At 41.6% G+C, this 25,000-nt stretch overlaps 1 protein-coding gene across 1 annotated transcript in view; it reads left to right on the top strand.

Annotated features, from left to right (window-relative positions):
* plxna3 (plexin A3) overlaps window positions 1-25,000 on the top strand; it is a 203,241-nt gene that overhangs the window by 105,466 nt on the left and 72,775 nt on the right. The window contains exons 8-9 of the mRNA XM_084070225.1: window positions 9,200-9,340; window positions 20,658-20,758. Of these exons, the coding sequence (XP_083926351.1) occupies window positions 9,200-9,340; window positions 20,658-20,758 (242 nt within the window). The remainder of the gene's footprint in view (window positions 1-9,199; window positions 9,341-20,657; window positions 20,759-25,000) is intronic.

Here is a 25,000-nt window from a genome sequence, read left to right as displayed (position 1 = left end):
AACACCAATCTGTGAATGAATGAATAATAATTAAATAAATAATCGCTTTTGTGGAAATAGGCTCTATTCACAGCAGCCATATTGTGAAGACATTCACAGGTGTTGCCAATGATACTAATGAAGGCTCTGTTCCATTCTGGTCAAACAGAGTCAGGGTGCTGATATTATGCATGTTGGCTCACTGGAAACACTCTGTTACACCAGTGGGTCTACAGTTGGGGTCCAGGGACCCTCATGGGCTTCCAAATGGCCCCTTGCGGGTGTGTAACTCTGAGAGTGTACAAATGGAACCAAATGGACCCGTAAGGGTCCGTTTGGTTCCATTTGTACACACTCAGAGTTATGGGGGTCGTGGAAACCACTGTGCTACACTAAATGGAACAGAGCCTTCATTAGTATCATTGGTAACACCTGTGAATGTCTTCATAATATGGCTGCTGTGCATAGAGCCTATTCCGCAACATGGCATACAAGTATAAAAACATGTTAGCTAGACATTGTTTGCATTTTTTAAATATTTTTTTAAGGTTTTACAATTGTTTTACGATTAAAATATTGAAAAATAAAATGAGTTTTAGTTTTAGTACTACAGTGCTTGAGGCTTAGCAATCTGCTCTAGGGGCACAAAGAGAACATTCAGTAATAAAGACGAGGAAGAACTGTAATAATCAAGGTACCTTAGAGGCACGTTAACCCTTTAAGACCGGGAACGCATCTGTGTCATTTTAAGATTTCTTTGGCTATATTCAAAAATAGCAGATATACAAGCTCATGGCGCGGCACCGAGTGCCGTGCTATGAGCTTGTAGATCTGCTATTTTTTAGAAAAAACGTGAAAATGTGTGCAAATCTTTAGTTTGAATATATATATATATACTTTTTTAAAGCGAAAGTTTTTAACTCAAGTCTTTGCTTCTGGGGATTTTGCAAATATCTTCTAAATCCTAAAGTACTTTTTTTCCGAAAGTTAGATTTAAAAAAAAATTTTTTTTACTTATGTTGCTATATTATCAATGGTTTTCAATCTTGTCAAGGACCCCCAAAATAATATGTATTCGACCGTGGACCCCCTCCCATCTAAAAATATTTTGTTCCAGGGACCCCCAGAAGCAAAGATTTGAGTTAAAAATGTATAAAGATTTGCACAAATGTTCAGGATTTTTCTAAAAAATAGCAGATCTACAAGCGCATAGCGCGGCACTCGGTGCCGCGCTATGCGCTTGTATATCTGCTATTTTTGAATAGCCAAATAAATATAAAAGTGACACCGATGCGTTCCAGGTCTTAAAGGGTTAAAGGACAAAGGGGCAACAATCCATAGTGAATACCTAATAGAGAACCATAATATTCATTGAATTCCTTACGACGGTCTGGTTAAAGAACAGTAAAGTCATCGTAACATGAAGAAAAGCACTGTCCCAGCTATTTGAGTCCAGACATAAAAAGGTTTTCAGAGACGCTGATGGGTCATAGTCCTCATTTAGCCCATCGGGCTGCAGTGTGCGGGTTTAGATCCACAACCTCCTCCTCTCTGTGGAGGAGGTTGTGGATATATCTCCACCTCTGCGTGGCAGCTGTACCCTTTCTATTCCTACGTATCTAAGTGATGCCACGTGTGGGAGCAGGTATCTGAAAACATATGACCTGTTTATTTTGAGAATTATTGTGAGAGTTTTGTAATAAGAAGGCTTTAAGTCTGACTGTGTTTGATTATTTTTTGATAGTATTAGAACTGTGCATGATGCAACTCTGCTTAATTGTTGCTTTAATCAAGGGATTCAGAACAGCTGCTTTGATTAGGCACAGGTGTGATGATTGTCCTGTATATAATGACCCAGGGTCACAGTGACCTGAGATCAGTACAAGTTGGAAAAGACAGCACTGGGGTTAGACCAGAAACACTTTTCTTACCGTTTTTAAGGTTTCGAGGCCAATAGGCTCGAAGCCTTATTGCATTCCTTGGCTTTCATTATTATTATTATTATTCTTCCGCCGTATTTGCCAGTTCTGGCCTAACCGCGTGGTCACTTTTTATGAAATTCGGCAATATGGTAGAGGGCTATGCCAAACGGCGAAAACCCGAAACTCACAACCATTGGCCAAAGGGTGGCGCTGTAGCACTCAATTGAAATATGCCAACTTTGAACAGGTACAACTCATGCCCTGTTTGACCCACAGCCATGAAACTTCGATGCACACATGCGTCTCCTCATGCCTAACAACTTTCACTGTTTGACTTTTGACCTCAGACCTTTAGATCTCCCACCATTTCGAATTCTATGAAAAGCAGTAAAAAGCAGTAAAAAAATCACTTCTCCTGGGATTTATGAGCAATCTGTACGAAACTGTATACACATGAACTTTGGACCAATGCCGACAAACGTAACTTAGCGGATTTTCCATAAGTGAAAACGTTAAGCTTTTATAAGCCAATGAAAATTGCAGCTTTTTTTAAATTATTCATCTGCCCCTAACACATACATGCAGACTCACATTTGTTTGACACTTTGCAATATTGTAGAGGGTCCTTCCAAGTATCACTGAAACCAATCTTACTCCAATTGGTCAAAGGGGGGCGCTATAGCAATTTTTTGAAAATGCAAACTTTAAACAGGTAAAAGTCATGCCTCGTTTGGCCGACAGCCGTTAAACCTGCTTACACATGTGCCTTGACTCATGAGGAACACATGTATCACTTTGACCAGTAAGCTCTGCCCTTAGATTGTCTGCAATTTTGAGCAGTTTGAAAAACATTTAAATCCAGGATTTCTGAGCAATTTGCATGAAACTGTGTCAAATACATGTTTGAGGCCCTTTTTCACAGGTTCAGGTGTGTTGGTTCAATAGCTTGATCGCTTAATCATCTGCCTTGAAACCATAGGGTAGCCGGTTCGAATCCCACCTCAGGTAGACTTAATTATAATTGCATTGCACACAACATGACTATACCAATGAATACATGTGCAATTGTTAAAGATGACGAGAAATGCATACTTGAAAGTAGTTCTTTTCAATGTATGACGTACTTCATTCGCGCTTTTGTTTTGTTTGGTTGGATTCTCCCTTTTCACTGTCTAAGGCTGTGTATTGGATAGCTCCACCAGTAGAGTGTGAGTCTCATGTGCCGAAGGTCCCTGGTTCGAATCCCACTTATTACAGTTCACATTTAAATTGCATTGTACAAAACATGACCCTGTTAATTCAGACAAGTGCAATGTTTAGACAATAACACGAAATGCTTTTGAGAGTAGTTTTTTTTTATGTATGACATACTTTCTTGTGAAAATAGCCGATCTACAATCTCACACCTTTTTAGATAGCAACGCGTTGTGAGCTTGTAGATCGACTATTTTCCACTAGTTTCCATTCCGAAATATATTGAGCAGTTTGAAAAACATTTAAACCAAGGATTTCTGAGCAATTTGCGTGAAAGTGTGTCATGTGTGTGAACTCCCTTTTCACTAGTACAGGTCTGTTGGCCCAATGGCTTAATCATCTGCCTTGAAACCACAGGGTTCCTGGTTCGAATCCCACGTCATGTAGAATTCATTATAATTGCATTGCACACAACATGACTGTATCAATGAATGCATGTGCAATTGTTAACCAGTAAACTCCGCCCTTAGATTGTCTGCAATTTTGAGCAGTTTGAAAAACATTTAAATCCAGTATTTCTGAGCAATTTGCGTGAAAGTGTGTCATGTGTGTGAACTCCCTTTTCATCAGTTCGGGTCTGTTGACCCAATGGCTTAATCATCTGCCTTGATACCAGAGCGTCGCCGGTTCAAATCTCACCTCATGCAGACCTCAACTCAATTGCATTACACACAACATGACTGTATCAATGAATAAACATGCAATTGTTAAATGAAACGCTTATTGAGAGTACTTGTTTTCAATGTATGATGTACTTCATTCCCTCTTTTGTTTTGTTTTGTTTTGTTGGATTCTCCCTTCTCACTGACCAAGGCTGTGGATTGAATAGCTTGATCAATACAGTGTTAGTCTCATGTGCCAAAGGTCCACGGCTCAAACCCCACTTGTCACAGTTTACATTTAAATTGCATTATGCAAAACATGACCCTGTTAATTCAGACATGTGCACTTTGCTCTCTCTCTCTCTCTCTCTCTCTCTCTCTCTCTCTCTCTCTCTCTCTCTCTCTCTCTCTCTCTCTCTTTCTCTCTCTCTCTCTCTCTCTCTCTCTCTCTCTCTCTCTCTCTCTCTCTCTCACTCTGTCACAGTCTGCCACTCTGTCACTGTCTGTCTGTCTGTCTGCCAGTCTGCCAGTCTGCCACAGTCTGTCTGTCTGCCAGTCTGCCACAGTCTGTCACAGTCTGCCAGTCTGCCAGTCTGCCACTCTGTCACAGTCTGCCAGTCTGCCACTCTGTCAAAGTCTGCCAGTCTGCCAGTCTGCCAGTCTGCCAGTCTGCCACTCTGTCAAAGTCTGCCAGTCTGCCAGTCTGCCACTCTTGTCACAGTCTGCCAGTCTGCCATTATTCTCGAAACCGCTAATTGCTGCTTGCAGCTATATTTGTTTGATTGAGTTTACACCTTTTTTGGAAACATTTTTTAGTTTGAATAAATTATGAAAATGTACGTTGGAAGTGGACTCTATTCTTTTGAAAACCTACACCTCGGTGTGTTCCATTGTGTTGAAGTGTAGGGCTACTGGACTTTTTCTCTTTTAATATAAGGCAGCAACGCACCAAACCGATAAGTGTTGTAAAGTGTGGCCTAAAGTCTGTTGCAGTGTGCACTGTGTGTGTACACGGTTGATTTCTTAAAATGATCTAATCATGCACATCATGCGTTTGTTGGTGAAAAGCAAGCATCAAGTCATACTTTTAGCACGTGTGTGTGTGTGTGTGTGTGTGTGTGTGTGTGTGTGTGTGTGTGTGTGTGTGTGTGTGTGTGTGTGTGTGTGTGTGTGTGTGTGTGTGTGTGTGTGTGTGTGTGTGTGTGTGTGTGTGTGTGTGTGAGTGAGTGAGTGAGTGAGTGAGTGAGTGAGTGAGTGAGTGAGTGAGTGAGTGAGTGAGTGAGTGAGTGAGTGAGTGAGTGAGTGAGTGAGTGATATACAGCCACTTCCTGTCCGGATGACCTAATTTCCTGTGTTTATACACCCTGAATGAAAACACTTACTGAACACACACACACACACACACGTCCCTGGCGATGTTAGACAATACCAGAGATTGATTCTTTTGATTAGCTGACACATTATCAATCACTTTGATTGGTGTTGATCAGTTGTGTTCGTAGAGACAGTCACAGTTTCCTGAACCAATCAACCTGTCAGACATCAATCAATCAATTAATCAATGAAACACAGTTTGACAGGTTGACATGAAGCAGTGTGTCTATAAAAGCTGTTGATAATAATACTGAACTGACCATAATCTGTGTTGAGACATTTTAACCACTTACAACTTTAAAATATTTTAAATTCTTAAATATTGGCAAGGATAAAGATGACTTTAGTAATGCGTCTAGAGCAGGGGTCTTCAACAGGGGGTCCGGGACCCCTAGGGGGTCCTCAGAGCTACTATAGGGGGTCCGCCAAATCTTTGTGTGATATGATTTAGTTTTTTTTTACATTAACCACTTGAACCCTAGAATTATTTTTCTGAGGGGAACATTAGCCAAAAAATAGCAGATCTACAAGCTCTCAACGCCTCGCGCTGCGAGGCGTTGAGAGCTTGTAGATCTGCTATTTTTGGCAAAGAGGCTATAGGTGTAGAGGGGAAAAATAGCAGACTAAGTAAAAAAAATTGTTTTAATCTGAAACACAATTTTATATAACATAGAGTAGGGGGTCCCTGCTTCATCTCTCTCTCAGCTAGGGGGTCCCTGGCCTGAAAACGTTGAAGAACCCTGGTCTAGCGAGTTCCACAACTGAGGGCCTTTGTATTTTATGAATAATTGATGTTTTGAAGTACTACAAAAGGGTAAAAGAAAGTCATGTCTTTGCCTTGTTTGGTAGGAGTAACAAACCTAAGCCCACTGCTTTGAAAACCAATGCTGATCAGAATCGGCTTTATTGTCACTTCACAGCAACATAAAAGTCTTTGCAGTTTCTGTGATGCTATTATTATTAGAAATTGTATTTATTTACTAATTGTTTCCACACAGTTTTAGCACATTCGTTTCATTCACAAGACCATGCGCCCTCAGTAGGTGGAGAGAGGCTACGCGAACATCCTGCGAAAATAGCCGATCTACAAGCTCGCAACGCCTGGGGGTCAACTATAGGATTTCAGACCCTGGGGACAGTTCACCCCAAAATACAATTATCTGCTCACTGTCATTTCCTGTGCTCACTTCTAACAGTTTCTACGTCCACAAATCACACAACAAGGCTCTAATAAAGCTCCATTGCAAATGTCTTCAAAACAACTCGGTGGCGAACAGTTCTTACGCTTGATTTATACTCTGTCGTGACGTGTTGTTGTGAGCTTGTAGATCTGTTTTCAGCACGTGACCCCGACGCGCGACAAACGATAAATCAGGATTTAACATTCCAACAAGGCCAAACGATGACCATAAAATGACTTCATGAAGCAAACGCGCACGCGCACAACACGTGGACACGCACGCACACGCGCGCGCGCGCGCGCGCGCGCGCGCACACACACACACACACACACACACACACACACACACACACACACACACACACACACACACACACACACACACACACACACACACACACACACACACACACACACACACACACACACACACACACACACACACAATAGAATGGACAGTTTTGTAGATCTCTGGGTTGAGAGGTTAGTAAGTTCACAGGTCAGAGCTGGGGTCACATAGACCACCTCAGGGTGTGTGTGTGTGTGTGTGTGTGTGTGTGTGTGTGTCAGAGAGGTTAGTAGTTAATGTGAGTGAGACAGCCCCCAGGCTAGACCGCAAAGAAGCTTTGTGTGTGTGTGTGTGTGTGTGTGTGTGCACATTTGCATGTGTGTGTGTGCAAGCCGATGTAGAACAAAGCAGGTGTTGTGGGTTCGATTCCTGGGGGTTTAGGGGTCAGATCACACTTCCTCTGTCACTCCATTCTCTTTTCTATTCTTCTTTATTGCTCTCTTCCTCTTTCCATTCATCCTCTCCTCTGGGCTCCTCTGTTATTTTCTCCTCCTCCTCTCATCTCGTCTTTCAGTGGCTCCTCTCCTCTCCTCTCCTCTCCTCTTCTCTGCTTCGTCGCGCTATGGTGAGTGGCGCGCGCCACCCTCACGCAACAAAAGTAGGAATCACTTCACTTCCCGGCGTCTCTCTAAAAAAAAACACAGGACGTTGAATGAACCGAAAACCAGCAGCACCTCAAAACAAGAGGTTTGGGGGGGGGTGGGTGTGTTGGGATTTGATGACATGCAACCAGCACCAGTCTTCAGTGTTTTGTCAACACATAAATTGGTCTACAGTGGGGTATAGCAGCAGCCAGAGGCTCTGGCTATATATGGGATGCAGTCCTCTGCATGGAAAGATGTTTAGGATCACAGGATTTTTTGGGGGGAATCTCAGCGCGCGGACGGAAGCTCGTTAGCTAACGATGGATCGTTAAGCGTCTGGATGGAACTGCGTGTGTGCGTGTGTGTGTGTCTGTGTGTAGTTAAAGGCAGAGTGCGTGCATGTGTGTTTACCACTGAGTTTACCACCTCCAGTGTTGTGCGAACCAGACCGTCGTTTCTAATTAACCCCGGCTGCTTAACGAGCCGCCAGCCAATTAACACACTGACCAATGTCTGAGTGTCCTCACTGACCTCCTCTCCTCTCCTCTCCTCTCCTCTCCTCTCTCTTTCATTCTCTCTCTCCTTCCTCCCTCCTCCCTCTTATCGTCTAACGTTCGTCTCCAATCCGTTCCGTCCTTCGTCACTCCTCTCTTTGTGTCTAGTTTTTTCTAGGTCACAGAGAGGCGGGGGGGGGGTGTACAGAGTGGGTACAGCAGGAGAGAGTGTTTTTGGGGACATTTGGGGGATGCTGTTTTCTTGTCTTGCGTTTTCTACCCATAAAGCATCTGTGATATCCTTTTACATAACGCCACTCAGAGAACCGTTCTTCCTCTAATGCGGTCGTTCTCAATCTTTATATTTAATTGTATTAAGACCGGGTACGCATCTGTGTCATTTTAGATTTATTTGGCGATTCAAAAATAGCACATATACAAGCTATGAGCTTGTAGATCTGCCATTTCTGAATATATGTCTTTGAATATATACAGTATATATATATTTAACTGCTTCTGGTGGTCCCTGGAACAAAATATTTTGAGATGGGGGGTCCGTGGCCAAATACATATCATTTTGGGGGTCCTTGACATGGAAGAATTTGGAGTACCACTGATATAGCAACCAAACAACAACAATGATATGTATTTGGTTCCATTTATTACTGCACTCTCAGAGTTACAAACCTGGAAGGGTCCATTTTAGAACCCTGTCAAAAAACTCTTGAAGCTCCCCCGGACACCCATTTTTGAGAACCACTGCTCTTAAAGGAGAATTCCGTTCATTTTAAGTGTTATGTTTGATGTGCGTCAAATCACTTACCAACGTAGAAATGAAAATCGCGTGACTCCACAGATCCCCCTATCGACCCCCACCGTTGGCATGATAGTAGGATTGTGGATAGCCCAAATTCGCCTATTTTAACAAATGCAAAGTCTGTTTTTTTGCTTCTAGTACTCATTGTTGAGTCCCATGATAATGTAACAGGCGCTAAAACTCCGAGAAGCTAACGGCTAATAACAGAACGAGCTAATGCTGGTTGCCGGTTTCTCTCCCGACCTGGCAACCTGGGGCTGCCATGCAGAGAGATAAGCAGCCCCAGCATTAGCTCGTTCTGTTATTAGCCGTTAGCTTCTCGGAGTTTTAGCGCCTGTTACGTTATCATGGGACTCAACAATGAGTACTAGAAGCAAAAAAACAGACTTTGCATTTGTTAAAATAGGCGAATTTGGGCTATCCACAATCCTACTATCATGCCAACGGTGGGGGTCGATAGGGGGATTTGTGGAGTCACGCGATTTTCATTTCTACGTTGGTAAGTGATTTGACGCACATCAAACATAACACTTAAAATGAACGGAATTCTCCTTTAATAGAACTCCTTTCTTAATATATTGTCAGCGCTATGCATTGAAGCCTAAAACTATAACCTAAACATGTGTGTTTATGTTTTGTTTCAGATCCGCGTTGATGGGATCCCACCCGCTACCCAGAGTGCTTTGCTGTATGAGACAGTGACCGTGGTGGAGGGCAAACCCATCCTCAGAGACATGGTGTTCAGTCCGGACCACCAATACATCTATCTGCTGAGTAACAAACAGGTAGACGCACGCACGCACACACACACACACACACACACACACACACACACACACACACACACACACACACACACACACACACACACAGGGGCGTCACGGCCATTCACTGTGCGTACGACGCGACACCCTCACTCTCACAGATCCGTGATTTCATAAAAATAAGAATTCATTAACCTAACCCTAACCCTAAAACCAAAATAAAGTAACCAAAACAGGAAAAAAAACTAACAAAATCCACCCAAAAAACGCAAAATTTTGAAAATACAGAATTTGTTTACATTTGACAAGCTCATGGCGCGGCACTCGGTGCCGCGCTATGAGCTTGTATATCTGCTATTTTTGAATAGCCAAAGTGTAAAGTAAGGGGTATAGTCCACACACACACACACACACACACACATACACACACACACACTCTACATGATAATTGTACTTGAACTGTATATGATCATAACTTTAAACAATGTATATGATCTTGATATATATCAATACTGTATATCAATCTTCCGTCTCACCTCTTCAGACTCCATCTCAGCCCTTATAGCACTCGCCCCTAGCCTTGACGACCTTGCAGGTTTATGTAGACGGATGCCAGATTCATTTGTAGACCTGGCCTAGTGTGTATAGTTTCAATGTACAGATGATTTATTTTTGGATATCAAACTGTTTAGACTGATGATAGGTGATTGGCTTACCTATGATCCTAGATTACAAATGTTATGCATTTGATGTATTTACCTCGTGTCTACCTTGCTTTACTGTAAATCGCTCTGGATCAAGCGCGTCTGCTAAATGCCTAAATTGTAATGTCAGTGGGGTAGGCTGGTTCCAGCCCATTTTAGTGCTTTAAAAACGAGTAGAAGGACTTCAACTTTAAGTCAACTCAGGGTATTGATTGATTGGTTGATATTCATTGATCATGAAAAAAACATGCCATAATGACCGACAATAATCAAAAGGATAATGCAAAAAAAAAGCTTACGGCTGGTTTCTATTCCGGTCCTTGGTGTGTGAAGTCGTGTAGAGCAGTCGTTCTCAAACTTTTTCACGTCAAGGACCCTCAACTTGACACTTCTTAGCCCGCGGACCCCCATTTGAAAAGATATGCCTCAGGGACCCCCATAAGAGAAGATTTTTACGCATCTAGCAGTGATTCTCAACCACTTTAATTTCAAGGACCCCCCCAGTTTGACATGCATTAGGGCTACGGACCCCCATTGAATGGCATTACTATCTCTGGGACCCCAATTTCTATTGTAAAATCAATGTTAATTTAACTCTGAGAGTGTACAAATGGAACCAAATGGACCCGTTAGGGTCCATTTGGTTCCATTTGTACACTCTCAGAGTTATGGGGGTCATGGAAACCACTGTGCTACACTAAATGCAACAGAGCCTTCATTAGTAATTATCATTGGTAACACCTGTGAAGGAAGTGATACTATGGCTGCTGTGCATAGAGTCTATTGGGTCTATAGGGTTCCATTTGTACACTCTCAGAGTTACAGACCCATAAGGGTCCCTTTCGTTCCTTACTATCCATCATTTAGCTGAGGACCCCCTGGAACTCCCTCAAGGACCCCTGGGGGTCCCCGGACCCCACTTTGAGAACTTTGAGTGCATGTACTGTATAAAGTTCAGAATGTGTCCAAAGGCACAACATGAAGAGGTCTCTTGAGTGCAATGCGTTGGAGCTAAGACTGGTGTGCTGGCCTCTCACCCTCCAGTTCTTTTTCAGTATCCTAGCAGCAGAATTTAGAATGAGTTTTGGAGCCTCTAACTTCTTGGGGAGCCCACCAGCACATAGTGCACTGCAGTAAAGTCGAGTCCACTTGGGGGAGGGGAAAAAAAAGCACGCATCAGTTTTTTTCGGCATCCCTGCTGAGATAAAACATGACCCCGCACCAATGTTTCTGTAGATGAAAGAAGGGCATGTCTTTGGTCACCTTGTTAACCCATTGAGACCGGGAACGCATCTGACGTGTGTCGTTTTTAGATTTTCTTTGGGCTTCAAAAACGGCAGATCTACAAGCTCGTAGCGCGGCACATATATATATATATATATATATATATATATATATATATATATATATATATATATATATATATATACATTTTTAACTCAAATCTTTGAATCTGGTGGGTCCCTGGACCAAAATATTTTGAGATGGGGGTCCGCAGCCAAATACATACCATTTTGGGGATCCTTGACATGAAAAAGGTTTGAGAACCACCGATATAATAGCAAGGTTTTTTTCATAAAACTATTTAGAAGACATTTGTAAAAATCCCCCGAAGCAAAGATTTGAGTTAAAAATGTTCACTTTAAAATATATGTATATATTCAAAAGATTTGCGCACATGTTCACGTTTTTTCAAAAATAGCAGATCTACAAGCTCACAGCGCGGCACTCGGTGCCGCGCTGTGAGCTTGTATATCTGCTATTTTTGAATAGCCCAAAGACACAGTATATGCATTCCCGGTCTTAATGGGTTCATGTGGGAGTTAAAACTGAGATCAGAGTCTTAAAGATGACACCTCTGACTTAATGAGGGGAGCTTAGAGTTTCGAGGCTGTTTAGAATCATTCGTTTTTTTGGGGGGGGGGCCATGACAAATATGTGATGTGATTATTAGCCGGGGAGTGGAGTGAGCCCTCTCGGAGAGATCCATTTACTCCAGCAGAGGAATGAAACTTCACACAAAATCATTTGATATAAAAAGTATTGGAACTCTATATGATTATGAAAGTACTTTAAAAGCGACTACATCCCTCATAAGAACTTTCTTCTGATAGCGTATAGGTTATAACTACAAAAAGGCCTTTTTTCTGACGGGTCATCAGAGGACATTTCTTATGTCGGATGGATTATTTCGAAGCATGTAGGGAACTAGCTCTGGTCCATAGCGTTAGGAGGTTAAGGAGTTCTCCTTTAAACGCTATGGGACTTTCGAGCCTTTGCACACGCACCACAGGCTGCACAGCCTCTCCTCTTTAGTAAAAATGTAAAATACACTTTTGCTACTCATCAAAACAAAGATGGTTTAAAGGGTCTACACCATGAATTTTAACTTTTTCTTCATTTGTGTGTGTTTTTGGTCTCCCCCACCTCTCTTCTGTTCCAACAAATACCCGACTTCGAGCATGCAGGCTTTCATAGGCTATCTGTGGTTTTTATGTAAATTGGTCTGAAAACAGTCCGTCAGATTTGTTCCCCCACCCTACGTCACGTCTGGGAACAATTCCTCCCGTTTTTCAGTTCTATTTTTTTTATTTTATTTTTATTTTATTTATTTTTACTTTTTCCACACAGAACCAGGACATAGCATGCATACAAACTGGCTCAATAGCGCCCCGTGCCAAACAGGACAATGTGGTATTGCAGGTGAAAGTGCTTTATAAGCCAGAGAGAAGTTAGTTGGAATGAGTATATCTGAGGCTTGATTTAGGCTCTAACCTTTTGAAAAACGTTTGAGGGACATAAACAATATGATATCAAATATTATTATTATTTTTTAAATTCATGGTGTAGCTCCTTTAATGGAGTTGAAAGCCTCCTCTACTTAGTGGGAACACTCAGAGCCCACCTCACGTCTAAAATACACTTTTTGGCCAGAAAAGAAAATATTTCACCGGAAGGAAAAATCTGGTCAATAGAAAAATTCCATTGGCCAGATCTGCGCAGTGGAGTAGACTCAGAGTGTTCCCACTAAGTAGAGTAGGCTTTCAACTCCATAAAACCGTCTTTTTTTTTGGGGGGTGAATAGCGAAAGTGTACAGACGAGAGGCTGCACAACCTGCGCTACCACGGGTGTGAGGGGAAAGGATCCAAAGTCCCATAGCGTTAAGGAGAACTCCTTCTAACGCTATGGACCAGAGCTAGTGGGGACCTTAAAGCAGGGGTCTTCAACGTTTTCAGGCCAAGGACCCCCCTAGCTGAGAGAGAGAGAGATAAAGCAGGGACCCTACTCTATAATGTATAAAATTGTGTTTCAGATTCAAGATTTTTTTTTTACTTAGTATGCTCTTTTTTCCCCTCTACACCTACAGTATAGCTTCTTTGACAAAAATAGCAGATCTACAAGCTCTCAACGCCTCGCAGCGCGAGGCGTTGAGAGCTTGTAGATCTGCTATTTTCGGCTAATGTTCCCCTCAGTAAAGGAATTCAAGGGTTCAAATGGTTAATGTAAAAAAAAAAAAATCCTATCACACAAAGATTTGGCGGACCCCCTATAGTAGCTCTGAGGACCCCCTAGGGGTCCCGGACCCCCTGTTGTGCCTTAAAGGCATAGTATGTGACATATCCCTGCTGGTATTTCCCTCCGTACCAGCGGTCATCAGCCCCTGGAGCAGTGTGGTGGGTGTTCACCCTCAGAAACGCATTGTCTTTTTGCTGCATTTAGGCGTTTTCACTGTTTGTTTGGGTAGCCTAAAAAACGTCCCTGTCTGGAGTCTGCTCATAATTCCGATCTCCCATTATTCCGACGTCCCAATATTCACAGCAGCCATATTACAAGTAAGACGCGCAAACGCGGGAGGCGAACGCCGAAAAAAGAAATATTTAAAAAAATAAAATAAAATACAACGAAATTCCGCGTTAAAAGGAGCATCTTAGAAAAATACAAATTCACAAAAAAAAAACTTTGAATGTTTTTGAACAATTCAACAAAGTGTTTGAGGTGCCTGTTTCACCCACTTCCGGGGGGCGGAGCCAAAATCCGAGCCCGAAGTATTTGTTCGTAGACCCCCACTTAGGGGGGGTAGAAAAAGTTTGGGAGCGATTCGGGCACTTTTCATTTAACATGGGGTTTCAATGGGGAGTTTTTAGGAGCCTTCTCCGGGGCGTGGCTTCCGGGGGAAGGGGCGGGCTTAAACACAACCTTGACAGGTGTGTTCAGTTTTCAAAGACCTTTCATTTGATGTATGGTACGTCTATATTGGACATTTACTTGACTGCACACAGGCAGTGCACACAAAAGTGAACACAGAGACACACACAAGCCGAGCACGGTGTCATAGTAAGCTCCACTTGCGCGCCTTGCGCTGCGTTCGCAATGAAGAAATGCACAGGTGTTGCCAATGATACTAATGAAGGCTCTGTTCCATTCTGGTCAAACAGAGTCAGGGTGCTGATATTGTGCATGTTGGCCCACTGGAAACACTCTGTTACACCAGTGGGTCTAAAGTTGGGGTCCAGGGACCCTCATGGGCTTCCAAATGGCCCCTTACGGGTTACGGGTCCATTTGGTTCCATTTGTACACTCTCAGAGTTATGGGGGTCGTGGAAACCACTGTGCTACACTAAATGGAACAGAGCCTTCATTAGTATCATTGGTAACACCTGTGAAGGAAGTGATAATATGGCTGCTGTGCATAGAGCCTATAGTCCGACAAACTTTAGGTTGACTTTTTATCGCTAAATTAACTACTGTATATGATCATGACTATAGAGGACAGAAGTCATGACGTCACTCGTTTATCCCCTGGGTCGTGGAAGTAATTTCGCTATGGAGAATAACATTGGGTCATCTTAGAATCGTCTCATATAAGAATTGTGGTCCAAAAATAAACAAACTGTCTTGGCGATATTGTCAAGGAGGAGGTTCTGTATCGTTTATGATAGTCAGTCACTCATACTTGATACAGTCTGTTTCTGGAGAACATTTGACTAATTCGGCGGAATTAGCGTTTGTTGATGCTTCATATCCATATGAGTAAAACCGCCAGGATCATTTGTTTATTTTTGGAACACAGTTCTTATTTGACGCGATATTAAACACGTCTATGGGAATTCAGAATGGGGGGAATAAAAACGCGACCCAGGTAGGAATGCGTAGATTACGTCAGACTTCGGTGCTCTATACTGTAACTATTAAATAGTAGTAGAATACAGAATGAGGCTTAACGCAACTGTCTCTTACTCTCACTTCAATTCAATTGGTTTAATTGAGATCAGGTCCATCTCCATCTCAGAGGCAAATACTGTACGTTTTACCCGACTACAGTTATTTGAATGCAATTGGCTTCTTGGATTGATCAAAGTGCTCCTTCATTGCGTTGTGGTGTTGCATTAACTCATTTTCTGCCAATCACGCATAAATGCGATCTATTAAATAGCGCACTTGGCGGCCAAGATCGCATAAATGCGTTCTATTGAAAAAAATATTGGATTTTTTTTTTTTTTTTTTTTTTTTCAATCAATTTGACCCAAAGACGAAGGAGATATGATTTTTTCGAAGGAAAAGACTCCCAAACACTTCCTTGTTAACTTAAAACTTAAAAATGATGTATCTCGGCTCCTGAGTACTTTTTAAATTTCAATGAAAAATCTCTGGCAGACAACAGCAAAAAATCTGAAATAACTCTGGCAGGCGAAGTGTTAAATGCACTGACGCCGTGTGATCAGTGCACGGTGGACACACCCTGGGTAAATCCATTGGTCTTTGCACATTTTTCGATAAATTCACCATTGCGTGACGACAAAGGCCTTCGTGCGATCGCTGGGCTGTGATCAAAATTGGCCGATTTTGATCACAGCCGCGAAGCCAATTGAAGTGAGAGAGTCAGAGAGACAGTCGCGTTAACCCATTAAGACCTGGAACTGTGTCATTTTTAGATTTTGAGCTAAAAAGCTTTATTTTACACTTTGGCTATTCAAAAATAGCAGATATACAAGCTCATAGCGCGGCACCGAGTGCCGCGCTATGAGCTTGTAGATCTGCTATTTTTGAAAAATCGTGAAAATGTGTGCAAATCTTTGAATATATGTTGTTTAAAGCGAACATTTTGAACTCAAATCTTTGCGTCTGGGGGGTCCCTGGAACAAGATATTTTGATGGGGGTCCGCGGCCAAATACATATAATTTTGGGGGTCCTTGACATGAAAAAGATTGAACACCACTGATATAGAAACATACGTTTTTCAGAGAAACATGAATCGAGACATGTAGAATCGGCTTCAGGTCTCAATGGGTTAAGCTGCAGTGTAGTCTACTGCGACAACACTGTCCCAGTTAAAAAATGCACAGTGTGTTTTCTGCTTGCCACAGTATGAGAGAGAGACACACACACACACACACACACACACACACACACACACACTGTGGGGGGTAAATCGTTTCAAAATTCATACCCTGCATGCGGTACATCAAACGTGTGACTTGTGCCCGCAGACTAGAGCCACCTAATCGTCCCGTATACGCATGGTAATGAACACACGTGCGTCACGCGACACTGCGCTCGCCATCAGAGGTGGAAAAAGTACTCGAATGTCTTACTTAAGTAAAAGTATCAGTGCTGCAATGTAGAAGTACTCTGTTACAAGTAAAAGTCCGATGTTCAAAATTTACATGAGTAAAAGTACAAAAGTATTGGTATCAAAATGTACTTAAAGCACTAAAAGTAAAAGTAGTGAAATGTTTGAAAATAGCCGAAATACAAGCTCACAACGCGTCGCGATGCGACGCGTTGTGAGCTTGTAGATCGGCTATTTTCAAATTGCAGAGGTATAAAATAAGGCTGAAGTGGTTAATGTATGTTTTATAATGTAATAATGTATATCTGCAAAGTAACTATAACTAAAGTTTTCAAATAATTGTAGTGGAGTAAAATTACAATATTTGCCTCTGAGATGTAGTGGAGTAGAAGTAAAAGTATAGACAAATGGAAATACTCCAGTAAAGTGAAAGTACCTCAAAATTGTACTTAAGTACAATACTTGAGTAAATGTACTTGGTTACTTTACACCATTGCTCACGAAATGGCGTTTTTTGGCACCAAGGGCTGACGGGTACAGCGCAGCCTGATTGGAGACAATGGTTACCCAATCAGAGCGTAGCGTAATCACTGATAGGAAAATGATTCTGATTACCGTTGAATCATAGTTCAGATTACGGGAGAGCTGGGCTGACGAGGAGTTGATAAGCACCTCTTTAGCCCATTAAGACCTGGAACGCATCTGTGTCACTTTAGATGCCCTTTGGCTATTCAAAAATAGCAGATCTACAAGCTCATAGCGCGGCACCGAGTGCCGCGCTATGAGCTTGTAGATCTGCTATTTTTGAAAAATCTTGAAAAATCTTTTTTTTTGATTTAATTCAAAAAACTGTTAGGATTTAGAAAACATTTTTAAGAATGGCCTCAGGTCTTAACGGGTTAGACTGATTGCCTTATTGTTAACGGTTAGTGAAACTCGCATCCTGAAATATATCATTATCCTGGGTAGTTTGAACTTGCTTCATAGTACAGAGTCTACAGGCCCATAATCATTTATCAGAAATGTATTTATTTATTTATTTACCACTAACCAATGGTTTAAGTTAACTAAATACATTTACTCAAGCACTGTACTTAAGTACAATTTTGAGTTTTTTTTTTTTTTACTTTACTGGAGTATTTCCAGTTTTCTGTACTTTTACTTCTACTCCACCACATCTCAGAGGCAAATATTGTACTTTTACTCCACTACAATTATTTGAAAACTTTAGTTGCTAGTTACTTCTCAGATTTTGATTATTACTACAAAACATACAGTAACGACGTCAGTCAGCCCCTATGTACTGTACATTTCGACCATTTAAAAACAGCCGATCTACAGGCTTACAATGCGTCGCGTCAGCTTGTAGATCGGCTATTTTTCATTTGAATTAATGAGTACTTTCTGCTTTTGGTACTTTCAAGTACATTTGATACCAATGATTTTGTGCTTTTACTCAAGTACATTTGAGTACATTGCACTATTGAAACTTTTACTCAACCCATTAACCCATTAAGACCTGGAACGGTGTCATTTTTAGATTTGAGCTAAAAAGCATTATTTAACACTTTGGGCTATTCAAAAATAGCAGATATACAAGCTCGAGTGCCGCGCTACGAGCTTGTAGATCTGCTATTTTTGAAAAATCATCAAATTGTGTGCAAATCTTTGAATATAAATACTTTTAAAGCAAACATTTTTAACTCGAATCTTTGCTTCTGGGGGGTCCCTGGAACAAGATATTTTGATGGGGGTCCGCGGCCAAATACATATCATTTTGGGGGTCCTTGACATGAAAAAGATTGAGCACCACTGATATAGAAACACACGTTTTTCAGAATACTGTTGAGATTTAGGAGACATGTAGAATCGGCTTCAGGTCTCAATGGGTTAAGACCTGGAACGCATCTGTGTCACTTTAGATTTCGCAGATCTACAAGCTCATAGCGCGGCACCGAGTGCCGCGCTATGAGCTTGTAGATCTGCTATTTTTGAAAAATCTTGAAAAAAAAAAATCTTTATTTTTCAAAAAAAAACTGTTGGGATTTAGAAAACATTTTTAGAATCGGCCTCAGATCTTAATGGGTTAAGTAAAAAATGTGAGTACTTTTTCCACCGCTGCCACTTAACGCTCACTTCAGCCCGTTTTACTTAGTGAAACAGACCTGAGTTGCACTGTACTTGGTACTTTCTTTTTGGATGGATGTAACTATAATGATCCTGACAGTACAGTGACTGTGTACGATTATGACAACCATCTGATATCAATTAAGCCAATTGGAGTGAGAGTAAGAGACAATGGCGTTAAGCTGCATTCTGTATTCTACTGCGACAACACTGTCCCAGTTAGCACACACACACACACACACACACACACACACACACACACACACACACACACACACACACACACACACACACACACACACACACACACACACACACACACTCATTCTCACTGCCATAATCCTCATTTCTCTCTCTCTCTTGTCCCTCTCTCTCTGAATCCCTTTTCACACACACACACACACACACACACACACACACACACACACACACACACACACACACACACACACACACACACACACACACACACACACACACTGTTTTAACATCTGCAGAGAGGAAGCTGCAAATGAATGTAATTCAGCTGGATGAATGATGCACTCTGTGTGTGTGTGTGTGTGTGTGTGTGTGTGTGTGTGTGTGTGTGTGTGTGTGTGTGTGTGTGTGTGTGTGTGTGTGTGTGTGTGTGTGTGTGTGTGTGTGTGTTGCGAGACTTTCTATTAAACTCTTATTAGACCTTTGAGAGGAAAGAGTTTTGTTCAAAAACGTTTAGTTCCTGTGCAGCTGACTACACACACACACACACACACACACAGCTGAAGTGTCGTTGTATGTTGTAAAAGGCAGGCAGGATATGAAGTGACGGTAATCATGTATTGAGTTGTATGAGAGTATAATTAAAACAGCATTTCAGTATTGTAATAGTAACATGACGCACGTGTCATGATTGCTGTTGACAGATGAATAAACACATTTTATTGAAGATGCACGTGTGTGTGTGTGTGTGTGTGTGTGTGTGTGTGTGTGTGTGTGTGTGTGTGTGTGTGTGTGTGTGTGTGTGTGTGTGTGTGTGTGTGTGTGTGTGTGTGTGTGTGTGTGTGTGTGTGTGTGCGCGTGCGTGCGTGCGTGCGTGCGCGCGCGCGCACGCCTTTGAAATCTTAATAAGGAGCTAATGTGATGAATGGAGAGAGAGAGAGAGAGACGAGCAGAAAGTGAGAGAGATTTTTGTTCTACAGCAAAACAAAACTGGATTCATTTCACTGCAGTATTTCATACACACACACACACACACACACACACACACACACACACACACACACACACACACACACACACACACACACACACTCTTGCACTTTTGGGGATTTGTTTGATTATAATGTTTTATTGCTAACAGACAGGACTGATCACTGTGATATTACTCTGCTGAATGTTTTCACTCTCTGTTCTTTATGAAGACATGCTTAGAGAGAGAGAGAGAGAGAGAGTTAGCATCTCTCTATGTGGCATTAATAGAGAAATGATACATTACATGATTAGTACATAACTCAATAACTAACTAATTAACACCTATTAATATCTACCCCTGCACGCACACACATCGCACGCACGCACGCGCGCGCGTGCACACACACACACAGTGTTGACAGAATGACAGAATCTGAACTCTGTCAGAGGTTTCTTCCACTGATGTTGAATAATTAATATTCAGCTAATCAATATTAACTGACATAATCCACACACACACACACACACACACACACACACACACACACACACACACACACACACACACACACACACACACACACACAGCCTCTCATCCATTTCATTTAAATTGATTTTGTTGGTCTCTAAGTTGACAACGATGTCACTAATGCCTTTACAGTCAAGACCAATATTCTGATGTGTGTGTGTGTGTGTGTGTGTGTGTGTGTGTGTGTGTGTGTGTGTGTGTGTGTGTGTGTGTGTGTGTGTGTGCGCGCATATAGGTAACCAGACTCCCGGTAGAGAGTTGTGACCAGTACAGCAGCTGTACCAGTTGTCTGGGGTCCGGGGACCCCCACTGTGGATGGTGTGTTCTCCATAACAAGTAAGTTCAACTCATTTACATGCATTTACATACACAGCACGCTAAAACATCTGACATTTCATCACATCACATGCAGTACACATTGTTTCCATTAGCCGTCATTTACCCGCCAGTGAGCGACGGGAATATCAACTGGCCATTAAATATAAATATCGATGGCCATCTTGGCCAATGAAAAAAACATTTGCTTAATTGTTTATTATTATTATTATTATTTATTATTACGTTATTAAATGAACTTAGACAGCATTGCAATACAAAAAAGTACACAAGTATTTTTTTTGTTGCATACTGTACATTGACTGGTGAATTGTCAGTACATTTGTGAAAGTAGGTGACATAATTAACTCTTTAAGACCCGGGAAAGCATCATTTGTGTCGTTTTAAGATTTCTTTGGGCCATTCAAAAATGGCAGATATACAAGCTCATAGCACGGCTATGAACTTGTAGATCTGCTATATATATATATATATTTTTTTTTAAGTGAACATTTTTTTAATATTTAGTTCCAGGGACACCCAGAAGCAAAGATTTGAGTTACAAATGTTCGCAAAAAAAAAAACGTATATTTGCACAAATGTTCATGATTTTTCAAAAATAGCAGATCTACAAGCTCATAGCGCGGCACTCGGTGCCGCGCTATGAGCTTGTAGATCTGCTGTTTTTGAATAGCCAAAGAAATCTTAAATGACAGAGATGCATTTCCGGATTGAATGGGTTACGCAATTTTACACGAAAACGTTTTTTTTTTTTCCACCTCTGACTCCTACCACCTGTGACACAGCGTTCGCACAAAGGCCTTTGTCGTCACGCAATGGTTAATTTATTGAAAAATGTGCAAAGACCAATGGATCTACCCAGGGTGTGTCTCAACGTGCACCGATCACACGGCATCAGTGCATTTAGCGCAACAAACACAAAGCAACGAAGGAGCACTTTGATCAATCCAAGAAATCATCTCCACATGCGCTCATATCGCAGCTCAAAACTTGGAGTCTCTGTATCACATGACGCAAAATGACATCATCCCTCATCAATGTGTTATATCGACCCGGTTGCCATTATCTGTAAAATGACCTCACTCTTGTCTACTGTAATATTCTACATCCTGTAGCTATGAAATACCACATATACTATACTGTACAGACCAGTGGTTCTCACTACTCCAGTGACAGTGCAGATACTAGTGTTGTTGCTGCTCGTACCACCATTATTATAATGATTATTGGTTGTGGTGCTAACAATTTAGGCCTGGGATTCCTAAATCCTGTGTTGAGGGTCGCACAAGGAAAAAAATGCACTCTTGAAATTTGAAACAAAATAACTGCAGAACCAACCCTTTACTTGGTTGTTACAGCGTCCTTGAAAAGTATGCATCCGCAGCGGCTAGTGATGAGTGACCAACCGGTAACCGGTAACAGCTAAGAAATTGGTAGCCGGTTAATACTAACGGTTAATGGTTAACCGTAAAAAAAAAAGAGAGTAAAAAGACGGATGTAAAAAAAAAAGCTTTGGCTTTGGCGCTATCTTAGAATAGATGTAGACCTATTTGACAGTTGCAGAAACCTAATTGCCTTCCTTGATGCATTAACGAGCGTCAACGAGCATCAGCTGGACACAGACACACACACACACACACACACACACACCTCTCCTCTGCAGTGCTCTAAAGTGACTGGAGTCTGTCTCAAATGGCCCCGCAGGCCGCCTATTGGGGAAATATGCTATACTGTACTAATAGACCACACCCTGTAGCTATGTAATACCACTTAGTCTTTGAGACACGCACACTGGACCTGCGTTTGGGGGCATGGTGGAGTGCTACACTGTCTTGTAGGCAGTGGTGGAAAGTAACTAAGTATATTTACTTAAGTGCTGTACTGGAGTACAATTTTGAGGTATTTGTACTTTACTTGAGTATTTCCAATTTCTAATACTTCACTTCTACTCTCCAAATATAGTACTTTTACTCCGCTACAGTTATTTGAAAACTTTTGTCACTAGTTACTAGATTTTTATTGTTATTACAAAACATGCATTACCCACTTGAGCCTATACATTTCGGCCATGTGAAAATAGCAGATCTACAAGCTCACAGTGCGTCGCGATGCGACGCACTGTGAGCTTGTAGATCTGCTATTTTCAAAAGATTTGTATACATTTTGAAAACTTGAAATAAGACATTCTGCATAATGAGTACTTTCTACTTTTGGTACTAAGTACATCTCGATACCAATACTTTTCTACTTCTACTCAAGCAAATTTTGAATTCCGGACTTTTACTTGTAACTGAGTATTTATACTTATATATCACAGTGTTGATACTTTTACTCAAGTAAAACATTTGAGTACTTTTTTCCACCACTGCTTGTAGGTGCAAACAACACGGGTATCAGCACTCACTTCGTGAGACGCGACAGTATAGTGATAGAGTTCAAGTGTCCTTGTCCAAAACTGTGGTTATAATACGTATCACTGTTCATTTTCGCCTCCTGAGCCATAAAAAGAAACCACATCCACACAAAAATTCACCTTTTCTTTGCAACCTCCCAACACTCCTAAAACAATACTGTACCCTGGAGCTATGAAGCTGTACTCTACTGCATCTTGTGAAACCCCCAAAATACTACTCCGTTCAACACTGCAAGGACATGACCCTGTTCATCATGGCGGCTAATGATGATGTCATCATTCAGGCTCTTAAAGTTGATGTCATCCGTGCACGGGGACGACTGACGATCTCTAATGAGTTTTTGTAGAATGGAAGTGTGTGTGTGTGTGTGTGTGTGTGTGTGTGTGTGTGTGTGTGTGTGTGTGTGTGTGTGTGTGTGTGTGTGTGTGTGTGTGTGTGTGTGTGTGTGTGTGTGTGTGTGTGTGTGTGTGTGTGTGTGTGTGTGTGTGTGTGTGTGTGTGTGTGTGTGTGTGTGTGCGCGCGCGCGCCTCGGCGGGGAGCGCAGCAGGTGTCGGCTAGAACAGATGTTATGTTTCCTGTTGACCTCTGGCCTTTTTGGCTGTGAGCCAATCGGGAGAGAGATGGAGGGAGCGAGAGAGAGGGAGAAAAACAGAGGGGGTCATTGAGTAAACCTGAGATCAAATATCCTTCCTCTCTCTCTCTCTCTCTCTCTCTCTCTCTCTCTCTGTCTCTGTTTCTCTCTCAGGTATTTTTGGTTCTAGTCCCCAAGGGCTGTTTAGCCGCTGGCTACAATGCTACACACACACACACACACACACACACACACACACACACACCCACACACTGTAGAGAATACAGTGCGTTGTGTCCATGGTAACAGATGGATGGATACAAACTAAAGTGTACTCAGGTAGAACACTTCAGTCATCTATCCATCCATCCAGTGCTGGAAAAAGTACTCAAATTCTTTACTTAAGTAAAAGTACCAATACTGCAAAATAAAAAATACTCTGTTACAAGTAAAAGTCCAGAATTCAAAATTTACTTGAGTAAAAGTAATCAAAATGTACTTAAAGTACCAAAAGTAAAAGTACTAAATATTTGAAAATAGCAGATCTACAAGCTCACAACGCGTCGCGATGCGACGCGTTGTGAGCTTGTAGATCTGCTATTTTCAAATAGCCTAGGTATGAAATAGGGCAAAAGTGGTAAATGTATGTTTTATAATATAATAATGTATATATGTAAAGCAATAGTAACTAAAGTTTTCAAATAATTGTAGTGGAGTAAAAGTACAATATTTGGACTTGAGATGTAGTGGAGTAGAAGTAAAAGTATTGGAAATTGGAAATACTCAAGTAAAGTACAAATACCTCAAAATTGTAATTAAGTACAGTACTTGAGTAAATGTACTTAGTTACTTTCCACCACTGCATCCATCCATCCATGTTTGTTCAAATAAAATAACAAAAAATAGTACAAATCTATATAAATGTTATTAGTATAGGATGGACAAGCCAATAGGAGGAGAGGAGAGAGGTTAAGCTCAGGAAATGACAAGAGACCCAAAGGAGGAGAGATAGAGGAATGGGATGGGAGGAGAGGAGAGCCCAGAAGAAAGGAGAGGAGAGGCAGTGTGTGTTTAGTCAGATAGTTTCCATGTTCTATTGACTGTAACAGAATGCTACTGTATACATACATCAATACTCTGTGTGTGTGTGTGTGTGTGTGTGTGTGTGTGTGGGTGTGGGTGTGTGTGTGGGGGTGTGTGTTTCTGTGTGTGTGTGTGTGTGTGTGTGTGTGTGTGTGTGTGTGTGTGTGTGTGTTT

The sequence above is a fragment of the Gymnoscopelus microlampas genome (assembly GCF_963454915.1).
Source record: "Gymnoscopelus microlampas genome assembly, chromosome: 10".
In the NCBI taxonomy this organism is placed as follows: Eukaryota; Metazoa; Chordata; class Actinopteri; order Myctophiformes; family Myctophidae; genus Gymnoscopelus; species Gymnoscopelus microlampas.
Note: the sequence above shows the minus strand (reverse complement) of the source record. Positions and strands in the feature narration are given on the sequence as shown.